The sequence below is a fragment of the Arachis ipaensis genome, chromosome B09 (genome assembly GCF_000816755.2).
Source record: "Arachis ipaensis cultivar K30076 chromosome B09, Araip1.1, whole genome shotgun sequence".
Classification (NCBI taxonomy): Eukaryota; Viridiplantae; Streptophyta; class Magnoliopsida; order Fabales; family Fabaceae; genus Arachis; species Arachis ipaensis.
In genome coordinates this window covers 5059750-5071846 of record NC_029793.2, presented here as the reverse complement: position 1 = coordinate 5071846, position 12097 = coordinate 5059750, and the positions used below count along the sequence as shown (strand labels likewise).

Sequence of the window (12097 nt, the reverse complement as noted above, 5' to 3'; positions counted from 1 at the left end):
ATAAAAATCTTTGAGTTCTAATTAATTTAAACTCAAATGACCAAAAATTATATTTAATTATCTTTAATAAAATAATTTTTTAAAGAGTAAACTACCATTTCTACCCACGAAAGTTAAAAACGCTGACATATCTACTCATAAAAGAAGGAAATTACTATATGTACCCGTGAGATATAGGTTCTGCACAACAAAATTATCCAAACACTAAAAAATCACCTAAAATCCCTAAATTACCTTTATCTTCACCACCACTTTTCTAATCTCAAATCTCACAACTACCCAAACTCTTCTTCACCACCACTTTCATCTCTAACTACCACCATCACTGCCGCCATCCAAAATCCACAAGCTTCCCAGACGACCTCCCTCCACACAGTCTCTCTCTCTTGGCCCTCCCTTCTCTCAGTCACAGAGGCAGCCTCACTCACCATAATCACCTCCTTCATCCTCCCTCGCATGCCACCTTCAGCTGGCTCAGCCACCTCCAGTGATCTCCAACTCCCTCAGATCGTCGCCGCCATCTTAGTCCTTGTCAGATCTACTCCTTCTCGCCATAAACTCAAGACATTTTCTAATTCAGAATTTCTACTACTCAACATCCATTCTAAACATTCAGAAACAAAAACTCCAGATTTACAATCAGAGCTTCTGGATCTGGTACCAACCTCCCTGGATGCAGAATCAAGCTCTCTGAACAAAGGCGGTTGTGGGCGACACGAAATAGACTCAGCTGAAGAAGACGACGATAGAACCCCTTTGAACACCAGTGTCGCGCGACGAACGGCCAGCAACAATGCCATCGTGAAGGAGAAGCGGAGCAAATAAGGTGAAAACAAGTTCTATTTACCTTGATGGAGTAGTAATGGGGAAGGGCAAACATCTCGGATCCGTGGGTTCCGACGCGAACTTCTGATCGTGGCTATGCTACCACCACTCAACGGCGGTCTTTCCTTGGGGCTGGAAAGAAGAGACGCGAGGCAACAGATGACGACGACGCCACCAGAGAGAACAATAGCACGTAATAGAGAGAGAGAGAGAGAGAGAGAGAGAGAGAGAGAGAAGAGAAAAGGGGGAGGCTGGCTCTCTGGAACAGATTTTAGTTTGGAAAGGGGTGAAAAGGAAGAGGGGAGAAGACAATGGTAGTAGTGATGGAGACTGGAGAGAAGGGTAGTTTTAGAATTTCATTTAATTTTTTAGGGTTTGGATAATTTTGCTTGCAAAAGCCATTTTTTATGGGTACAAATGGTAATTTTCGTCTTCGATTGATAGATATGTCAGCGTCTTCAACTTTTATGGGTAGAAATGATAGTTTACTCATTTTTATAAATAAAGTTTTGAATGAATAAAACAAATCAAAAGTGGTTTATAATAAAACTTCGAAAAGATTGGGTCTTACATTATATTCACCTTATAAAAATTTTCACCCTCAATAATTGATGAGACGTAAAAAGTTGCATAAATTAAACTTGTTACAAAATATGAGAAAAATGTACAATGAAGTACAATCGTCACAAGACAGATCTAATAGGTTCGTGTTAAACTGATCTTGCTGACATTCACACACTCTTATTCCCTTGACAAATCAAACATTAGGCTCTTTTCAACTTATTCATCACTCCATTTCAAGTTCATTTGAACATCCAGCGTCATAACCTATACCTCATCTTACATCAAAAGCTCCTTTACTTCAATTCTTTTTAAACTCTCTTATCGATCCATCAACCTTCTCAATGCATTCCAATTCCATAATCTCTTTATTCTCTCATAACCTTCCATGAGAAATGACTATCCTTTCAACTATAGATCCTCACCTTTCATACTTCAAACATAATTACTTTCAATCTCATTACATCCATCAAGAATAGTTTGCATAACTTAAATTTTGATTTGTATACATCATTGACTTGCTTTTCAGATAATTCACTCAAGAACTTCAAAGTTTGCAACACCAAGAATCAATTCAAACAGCTAACATTATTATATTGAAGCTATATTTTTACCTCAAAATAAAATTTTGCTCAACTTTCACTTCAAATATCCAACCTCTTCAACGTGATCTAGCTCAATATTTCTTTTTTTTTTTCTCTCCTAATCATCCAATAAGTCCTAAGAAGGGACTAATCTCACTTCCAACTATAGATTACAACATTCCAAAACTTAAGCTTTTTGGTGACTTAAAAGAAAACAAACAACAACAAAGAAAGAAATAAAAATAAACAAGAAACTGCCTAAGAAAGGCAGTCCCGCTGAAACTACTCTCAAACTCCTTCCAAGGCAACGGAAGCTGCACTTGAGGAGAAAGGGTCCGCATTGCAGTCTTTGCCATGATATCTACTACTGTGTTTACATCTCTCAAGATCAACCGGAGATTAGCACGTCATTTCCAAGACATGATATCTCGAATTTTTAACACCAAAGGATCAATAAAACTAGAGTAATCCTGTAAATTATTGACAATAATAAAGGCCTCCACACAATCTGTCTCACATATAATGTCTCTTTGCCCCGAGTCCCATGCAAAAAGAAAGCCTCTCCAAATAGCAAACAACTCTCCTTACAAAATGCTACGACTCTCAATTGTTCCGAGATAGCCTCGTTGCCACCTTCCTTTCCAATCTCTGCTAACATAAGCAAAACCAACCCGAGCACCATTGCCAGGATAGCTAGCATCACAATTAATCTTAAAGGTACCCACTGAGGGAAAAATCCAAGAGCCACTAATAGTGGAGGGAATAGACAGTTGTTGCAACTCAAAAATATTTCGGAGCTCCTTTTCCAAAGACAAGGCCATACCAGTCACCTTATTTGTGGTCCAATGCTCGTGAGGATGAAAGATCTTGTTATTCCTCGAATGCCAAACCCACCAGAGATCAGAAAAGAATATAAAGGGGCGCTGTTTGCTATTATATAAGAACCGACTCATCAAATCCACTGGTTGACCGGAGATCCCCAAAGCATGCCAAACTAGTTGGGCTTTTGGACAATCCCAAATGCAATGTAAAACCGATTCCTGACCTGAGAAACATTGTGGATAGCTATCCGTGTGTGAAATGCCCCTCCTAAAACGAAATGCAGCAGTAGGAAGAGCCTCCCGAAGATATAGCCAGGCCAAAATTTGTGTTTTTTTGGAACATGTTGATGCCAAAGCCAAAGCCAATTACCCATATCCTCCCAACTAAACATATTCTTACTGAGTCACAAATAATCACTACGAGCATCATAAACCTTTGAAGCCACACCAGTCCAACACCAACCGACCTCTAGACCATCTTGAACATCCGGGTTGTAAGAGTTAATGTTGCTCTGCATAGACTGATTCAGAGAAGAATAGACATTTTCCAAAACTTAAGCTTAATCACTCCTTAACTTTACTAAGTTCTTCATAAAAAATTTACGCAACTTTAATTATGCCTCTTAAATTCATAATCACCAACTCCACTCTAACTATAGAATTTCGAAAAATACTAATTCTACAAATTCGACACCCAATAAGGAACTCCAATGAAACATTATCACCCACATGACTATAATACCTTAGCTAAATCATTGCATTGTGAGCCATAATCTTCTGTTCCTTGAATCACTCAAGGCTTAGCACTTCTTCAATCTCCAAATTGACTCACTAGGTTGATTTTGACTTCTGGATTATGAGATTAACAAGAGTTTTCTCTAAAATCCAATACTTCACAACTTCTTGCAATGTCACAGCTTACGGAATTCACTTTCTAATTCTCCAAAACGACCAACTATTTGTATCAATAAGAATTAAGACCTCACCCTTGTAGTTATCCTCTTTGACCTCTTATTGACCTTAATAACCACTAATCAATTTATTAGTTAAACAAAATCTTTAGTACTCTACAATTCTTAATTAACTAATTATCCTTTTTTTTTAAATTTTATAAAAACATCATCATGAATCATAAAGGTACTTATCTAACTTAATTTTTTATCCAAACCAGAATTATCAAGAAAAGAGTATTATCTCTTTTCATGGCTATATTCTAATGTTATCTGGCAATATGTCAAAACATCACTTATCTTGTAACAGATTAGGGACGTGGTTTATGGCTAAGTTCTAAAACAACAAAAGCTTAGAAGGATTTATCATCATAACAAATTTGATCTTAACGTGATTTGAACTCTTTCGATCGGGCCACATTATTTCTAACTTCACTATCTTTACTTTAAGTAGCAACCTCTTAGAATTCTCAAAATCCATATGTGTATCAAGCAAACTAGTTTTTTCGAGAATAAAAAACCCACACACAAAATCAAACAATTCAACCATTACAATCAGCACAATAGCAATTTATCAAACAAAAACCTAATCGCATCCAAGTAACTTAGCATTCACTCAAGTATAGTTACCCTAACACTAACCTCCTTTGATTCCTAACGTCCTCAACCTATCATCACTAGCTTCTTAACATTTTTAGGTTGTCTTTGATAATGTATTAGCGTCCACATATACGCAATTCAATAATACTAAGTTGGTCAGACTTAATACCACGAATTACGCAAAAGTAAGCCAATAGCATTAATCGAAAGACAGTCATGCGCATAATTCCTGTCTCCTTGACAAGACCTAATGCATGACATGTAATCAAAGGATGCAACGAAGCATATTCAGTCTACTCTTTAGGCTTTATAGAAAAGATTACTCTGATATCATAATGTAACACCCTTACTATCAGAATATCATATTTTAAGTCATGATATCGCTAATGGCAAATGTATTACTTATATTCACTGTATTACTTGCTTACATATTATAAGAGCTTTTTAAAATTGAAACTTAAAATAGAAGGCATTTTTTATACATACATACATTCCATAGTCTAATTATAACAAGATAATCAACAATTACTACAACTCAAACAACTACATATATTATCATGAATAAAAATACATCAAGTATACTTCTTTACACATATTTGTATATATACAACAAATAATACAATTTTTTACCTCTCATACGAGAATGAGTTCTAAAAGAACAGTGCGAAAAAAATAACTAAATTCAAATTCACTCTAAAAATAAACTACTACACGTTCAATGCTCAGTCAAAATCTTTAAAGGCTTCCTCGTCTATTTCATGAAAAATATTAGGATATAGACGAGTGAGAACCAAATCACACGATATCAGTAAGGGTTTTAAAAATGTCATGAAAAGATATAAAATATAAACGCCTTACACAGTTGATTAATGCTTGTCTTATGAATCCTTCTCTTACGATTGATTCCCTTTTGTTCTCCAAACTTTTAGGAATTCAACTGCTACTCTCTCATAATGCATATTTTTCAATATCATTTTCTTTTCTAAATTATCATTTTTCTTATAATTAACCAATTTAATTTCACTATTGCTTACTTTTCTTATTTCTGAATCATGAAGCGTATTACTCACTTTTTATTTCTTTCCATATTTACCATTCAGTCAATCTCTTTTTTGAAAAATTATATCATTTTCATACGACTCTGGACCAACAATCACAATCACAAACAAGTAAGCAAACACACATACATATTCCAATTACAAAAGTACAAACAAATAAACAATTTCAAGCAATATACAAACAAATGTAATATAATGCATGCTATTCTACTGGCGTGAGCTCACGTATCGGTTATATTCAGTGACGAATCCAAAAAATTTTGATAGTGGGACAAAATATATATAACATAATAATAATTTGGATTTAGCTAACATATATTCTAAGAGCACATGACAAGCTTACTATTAATGGAAGATTTTAAATTTTTTATTTAATAACTGCATAATAAATATATTGAAAATTTAAATTTTTTGAATTTTCAATAAAAATATTCTCAATTTGTAATCATAATATATATCTATAGGATACAAGATAAATAAACTCTAATACTAAATAATTATTTAAAAATTCACTTCTCATACAATTAAAAGCCAATTCTCAGTGATATTCATAGTTAAAAAAATTCTTTCAATTAATGTAGTTGCTATAAAAAAAATAAAACTAATTTTAAAAAAAGATAAATAATATATTTTGAGTTCATTTTTAAGAAAGAACACAAATCTCATTTAAATTGAGAATTGATTATTCTAATAAACATCTAATATAAAGTTTTTAAATTGACTATTAAATACTAAAAGTTGAGTAAAAAATTATTGTGGGGTCAAATTCAATAATTTAATGGGGACAAATAAATATTACGGGCCTGCTACACATACAAGTTTACAAGCATCCAAGTTGGCCCAGCCCAAATCGAAGACACGCGCATAAAGAAACATAACATGGCGCGTCAAAATCACGCGCTCAACACAAACGGTTACGTATGGCAGACTCTTCCACTTCTTCCACTTCTTAAAACGCTTCGAAAACAAGGAAACGCTCCCATTTTCGAGCAAAAATCAAAGTTCAAAATATACAAATCGTTGTTCGAAACCTCCATCAAAACAACATCACACTCTCTGTGAAGAATCTGAAGAGAAAACAAAGCAACAACACTCAACGTAAGTTCATTAAGATTACTGTATATTTTACTTTTCTTCTACGTCGTTCTTCTAGGGTTTACTATTATTGTTGCTTCTTTGTTACACTGTTCTAAGTTCTACGTCGTTCTTCCAAGTTCTACGTTGTTCTTCTAAGTTCTACGTCATTCTACGTTCTTGTAATAAGTTCTCCTGCTATTGTTGTTGATTTTTGGGGGGTTTATTCCGTAGATTGGGGGGTGAATACTGCTTGAACTTGTAATGTGGCTTGATATTGAAGCATGTTTGACTGATATCTGACTGATATATATGAATGTATCTGAATAATATCAATGGGTGTATCTCACTGTTATCAATGGGTGTATCTGATTCTTACATATAGGTGTATCTTACTGTTATCAATGGGTGTATCTGACTCATATATGCGTGTATCTTATTGATATCTCAATTAATTTGATATTGAAGCATGTTTGAGTGATACCTAACTGATATATATGGATTTATCTGAATCATATCTATAGATGGACGGCATATCGGAGAGAAACTGGAGGGGACATGTTTTGACCTTCATAATCAAGGGCATCACAGACTACCAGGAGAAAAAGAAGAAGGCAATTGATGGCTGCCTCTTTGCCCTGATGATAATATACTTTCATCTTTCAGAAAACAAAGGCAAGAAGAGGGCTGAAAGACCACCAAAGCCTTGGATTGCGAACTAGACTAAGGAGCAGTTGGTGGAAAGAATGACTGCAGAAAGAGAGGAAATTTTGGTAAGTAAACATAATATGTTGGTTGTATTTTATTTACCTGAATGCTGCTAGCTAAAATATCTCATGTTTCAGGGGATTGTGAAGATGGCGGAGACAAGAGCAAGAGAAAAAATGAAAAAAAAAAGAAAAAAAAACAAGAAATAAAAAAAACAAAAAAGGAAGGCGAGTCCAACATCGTCTTCGGAGACAGAAACAGCTACTGACAGTGACACTTCTACCTCTGAGTCTGAGACTCAACAAGACTCAGAGGATTCAGCAAGAAAACACCCCAACAAAAAGGGACACCGATGAGAGAAAGGCCATTAATAAATTCACTGTAAGTTGCCTCTGTCTTCTTTACTTTAATAGATAGGTCTATTTCTTTAGTTCTGATGGGTGTATAGTGTCCATTCAGTTGGATGTATCTTGTCCATTCATTCGGGTGTATTACTGATTTGTTTTCGTATTTAAGGGATACGTATTTTCAAGATTGATAACATATGCCGGCGGGGAACCTCTGCAGAAAGGGGAGAGGGAGAAGGAAATTAAATCACCATATGTTAAAATATCAGGCCAAAAAATAAGGTATAAATTTGTGACTCTGAACATTAAACTTTTGTAAATGAGAACTGTAATTTATTTTCTTCGTTTTCAGCTATGACTGCGCTGTGTACGTTATGAAGTGGATGGAGTTAATTGAGCCGGAAAACATCAAAAAGGGGAAGTATCAATGGAATAATTGGCCACAGGTAACTGTCTTTAGAACCATATAACTCTGTATTACTTTACTGAATTAATATTGCTGTTTAAACAGAATATACGTTTTAATTGTAGGAGGAGGTGGACCACTATAGAGTGGAGTACGCTTCCCGGATACTATTCAGTGAGATGAATACACAGAGAGATCGGACAATTAGAGAGAGTAGTGCTATAAGGCTGTCGAAGCCATCCTCTGTATTATTAAGTCCGTTTTGTCAGATTAATTCTGCTGATATAGAAACTGGGTAATCCAACTGCTTGGTAGTTTGTAAATTGAACAAATGATGTAAATATTTGCCATTTAACAACAACTTCTATTCCATGTATATTTTTTCCCATAGTTAAACTATCTGTGCTGGTAAACTGTCTGTGATGTATTCAAAAGCTGTATTACAGGTGGTAAAATATGAAGAATCTGCATAATACACCCAAACACAGGCTGTAAATACACCCGAGGGGACATACAATTTACACCTCTGCTGCAGATTTTAAAAAGACATTACCTGAAAGCCACTTGTTGTCCGCAGACCAAAATTCAGCAGAAAATCGTTCCAATTCCTATCGAATGAGTCTTTGCTATAAGAGTTCCAAACAACTTGGCTCATTTCTTGTTCGATATCGGCATGTCCCTTGTACCCGTTTAATTTGCTTGGAATCTTCTTCATGATGTGCCAAATACACCAGCGGTGAACTGTTGTTGGCATACAGGCCTCTAAAGCCCTTTTCATGGATGCGCACTGATCGGTGAGAAACCCTTTCGGTGCGTTTCCTCCCATGCAATGAAGCCAGCTTTGAAATAACCATTTGAATGATTCAATTTCTTCGTTCTTCATCAAAGAGCATCCGAGAAGTGTTGACTGACCGTGGTGATTCACCCCGACAAAAGAACCACAGACCAAATTATACCTGAAACAAATTACCATGGTCCAGAATGCAAAATCATTAGTTAGCATATACCCAATGAAACAGCCAATATACACCTCTGATGCGGATTAGTAAAAATAAATTAATTTAGCATCATAAACAGAGGCAGTTTGTTACCTGTTTGTATTGTAGGTGGTGTCGAATGAAATGACGTCTCCGAAATACTCAAAGGCAGCTCTGCTTCTTGCATCGGCCCAAAAAGCCAGCTTAATCGATTGATCCTCTTCGAGTTGGAGCTCAAAAAAGAAATTCGGATTCTTCTCTTTCATTCTTAACAAATATTTTCCGAATTCCTTTGCATCTTCTTGTTCGGAAACATTCCGCGCTTCCCTGGTAATGTAATTCCTCACGTCCTTTTCGATAAAATTTAACTCGCGGTGACCCCCGGCAGCAGCAACAAATGATTGGTAGGTTTTGCTTGGTCTGATACCGGCCTCCTCGTTGTTCTCTATCGTACGACGAATGGACATGCTTAGTTCCTTGTGCCGTTTGAGCATCTCTGCTTTGCTTGGACAGCAGGGGTGTGAATGATCCAGCACAACCTTTGAAATGATCCAAGCACCGACATCCTTCAATGTGTGTATATAAATTCTTGCAGGACAGTTTAGACCGGCTGTCGGATTGGTCTTCTCGGTCGGAGATATTTTAGATTTCCATTTTCCCTCTCTGCTACATGTAATCAGTTGGTTCTTAATCTCGTTTCCCTTCCTATTTGTGCACCGAACTCTTGTAGAGAAACCTGCAGCCTTGGCGTAGTTCCTGTAAAATTTTCCAGCATCTTCAAGGGTGGTAAAGGTCATTTCGACCTTTGGAACAAGCTCGTCATCAACAACCGAGAGAGGCTGCAAAATACACCGTGTCAGAACTGTGAATACACCCATAGATATGATTCAAATACACCCGAACCGCAACAACTCAACTACAGAATGACTTTTAAAGCCATAAACTGTAAATACACAGGCTGCAGAATACACCCAGTTCTAAAAACACACCTAAAAACGAAAAAGGAAAGAAATATTTTAAATCTGGTAGTTAGATATACGCGTGATGTTATATAGCGCGTGTAATCAACGTACCTGAAGCAGCGCATATTTTGATTTTATTGTTTAATGAACTTGTAAAGCATACAAGCCATTAGGGCTTGTATGCAGAGCTTTTCCGTAAATATTATTATCATATACTACTCAAAAAAATTTCAAATTGTAGTGGGGTGCTTGCCCCCACTACAATATATATAAAGCCGTCCCTGGTTATATTGTCAGAACCCAACACATCTAGTAGCTAACCTGGACATACCCTCTCTATCGTGCATCCTTAGGAGAAAATATTAGAACTTCCAAGAAGTCTATATAATATAACATAAAATTGCGCGAGAGTGTCCTTCCACCTTCTCACTAGAGACAGCGCTACTATCTGAGAGAGTGGCTTGCCACCCTTACGATAAGAGAGAATGTGGGCGGGACAAAACTACCATTCCACATGTCAATTGCAGCACCGAACAAGTGGAACAAAACCACCATAATTGCCAAGCGCGAATATTTCATCAATGACACAAGCGAGACAAAACTTACATCCTTGCTAACTCAGTTGTTATATCACAATCATAATCATAATCATACATAATCATAGTCATCACCAAAATCGTAATCATAATTCCTCGTAATCACATTTGTCAAAAGATCAATCATCATCATCAAACTATAAGCGGGACAAAAATCACCATCCTCATTATAAACGGGACAAAATTACCATCTCTACATAATAACAGAGTACTGAGTAAGCGAGACAAATTTACTATCCTTATCAGACAAGTAATTAATATCATCACTCAATTCTCAATTAGAATAATCATATTAAATCACATGCAAGCGGGACGAAACCCACATCTTTGCTAACTAAACAATCTCATCACAATTCAAATCACTTACTTTCTATAATCACATATTGACACTTTTTTTTTTTTGAAAGTCATGCTTTGACCATTTACTTTCAATAATAATACTAATATAGTTAGTCCACATAGTACTAAGAATCACATTCTTTATTCATTTATTCTAAAATTCACAATCAAATTCATATATCTTTCAGAAACTCAATTCAGATATCATAATCTGTTGTCAAACAGCTAAACATATCATTCTCTTATGAATTTTCTCAAATTGATTCAAATAATGCTTAGGTTCACCTTAAAACTCAAATCACACTTTAGGTCATTGATACATTTTTAAATCTTAATCAAAGTCTCCTTCTTTCAAATTAGTCTGAACATTGAAAATCTTAAACCTCAAGGGTCTTATTAAACATGGAAATTACTCAATTATTATAAAAATCTTTGAGTCCTAATTAATTTAAATTCAAATTATCAAAAATTATATTTAATTATCTTTAATAAAATAATTTGAAAATAAAGTCTTGAATGAATAAAATAAATCAAAAATAGTACATGATAAAACTTCTAAAAATTCGAGGTCTTACGGTAGATCCATCGGATGTGACACCAAATAACAGTGTACTATAACCAGATGCACGTTAGTGGCAGTGCCGCTTCTAAAGGGGCTCCTCGTCCACTGCATAGGCACCAAGACCGTCATCGACGCTACTATTTAGACCACCGCCTCAATAGAACCAAGAAGATGACGACGATGATAATTACTAGGACACGTATTGATTAGGATTTTTTTTTTGTTTTATTTTGCAATATTGGTAGTTTATGTCTTTGACTTTTTCTTCTGCACTTATTATTTCATATTACAGTTGACTATTTTTATTAAAAATACTACTTGATCTTCACTAATTAAGATTTGATTATTAACTCTCGACAGATTGACGATGGTATATCAAATTCTAACATGTTCAAAAAAATAAAAAAAATAAAAATCAAATTTAAATTTACCATCAGATTTATTGCGAAATAAATTTGCTAGAATATTTTAATTTAATTAATATGAAATAATTTATTATTGTTAAATTTGTCGAGGAATAAATCTGACAATAATATGATGCAAAACTCGAATTTATAATGCCAAAATTATCGTTAAAAATTTTACAAAGACAACTACCTCCATAATTTTGCCAATCAATTTTTCAAATTCACATGTTATCGGAGAGAATTTTACAATTTGAATCCATTCGCTACTAAATCTAATAGTAATAATTTTTTTTCTGATTTTTTTAGTATTTTTACGAGTA

The 12097-nt window shown here is 35.0% G+C and overlaps 1 protein-coding gene across 1 annotated transcript; it reads left to right on the top strand.

Moving 5' to 3' along the window:
• Positions 6998–8040, top strand: LOC110266728. The gene is made up of 4 exons (XM_021111697.1): positions 6998–7087; positions 7494–7562; positions 7698–7810; positions 7881–8040. The coding sequence occupies exons 1-4, from the start codon at positions 6998–7000 to the stop codon at positions 7996–7998; spliced, it is 390 nt and encodes a 129-aa protein (XP_020967356.1). The 3' UTR covers positions 7999–8040.

Bases quoted from the DNA above. Each gene is read 5' to 3' on its own strand.
- LOC110266728 (XM_021111697.1), top strand. From the start codon at position 6,998: ATGGACGGCATATCGGAGAGAAACTGGAGGGGACATGTTTTGACCTTC. The intron at 7,088-7,493 runs GCAATTGATGGC...AACAAGACTCAG, and splicing joins ACCAGGAGAAAAAGAAGAAG to AGGATTCAGCAAGAAAACAC. The intron at 7,811-7,880 runs GTATAAATTTGT...CTTCGTTTTCAG, and splicing joins ATATCAGGCCAAAAAATAAG to CTATGACTGCGCTGTGTACG.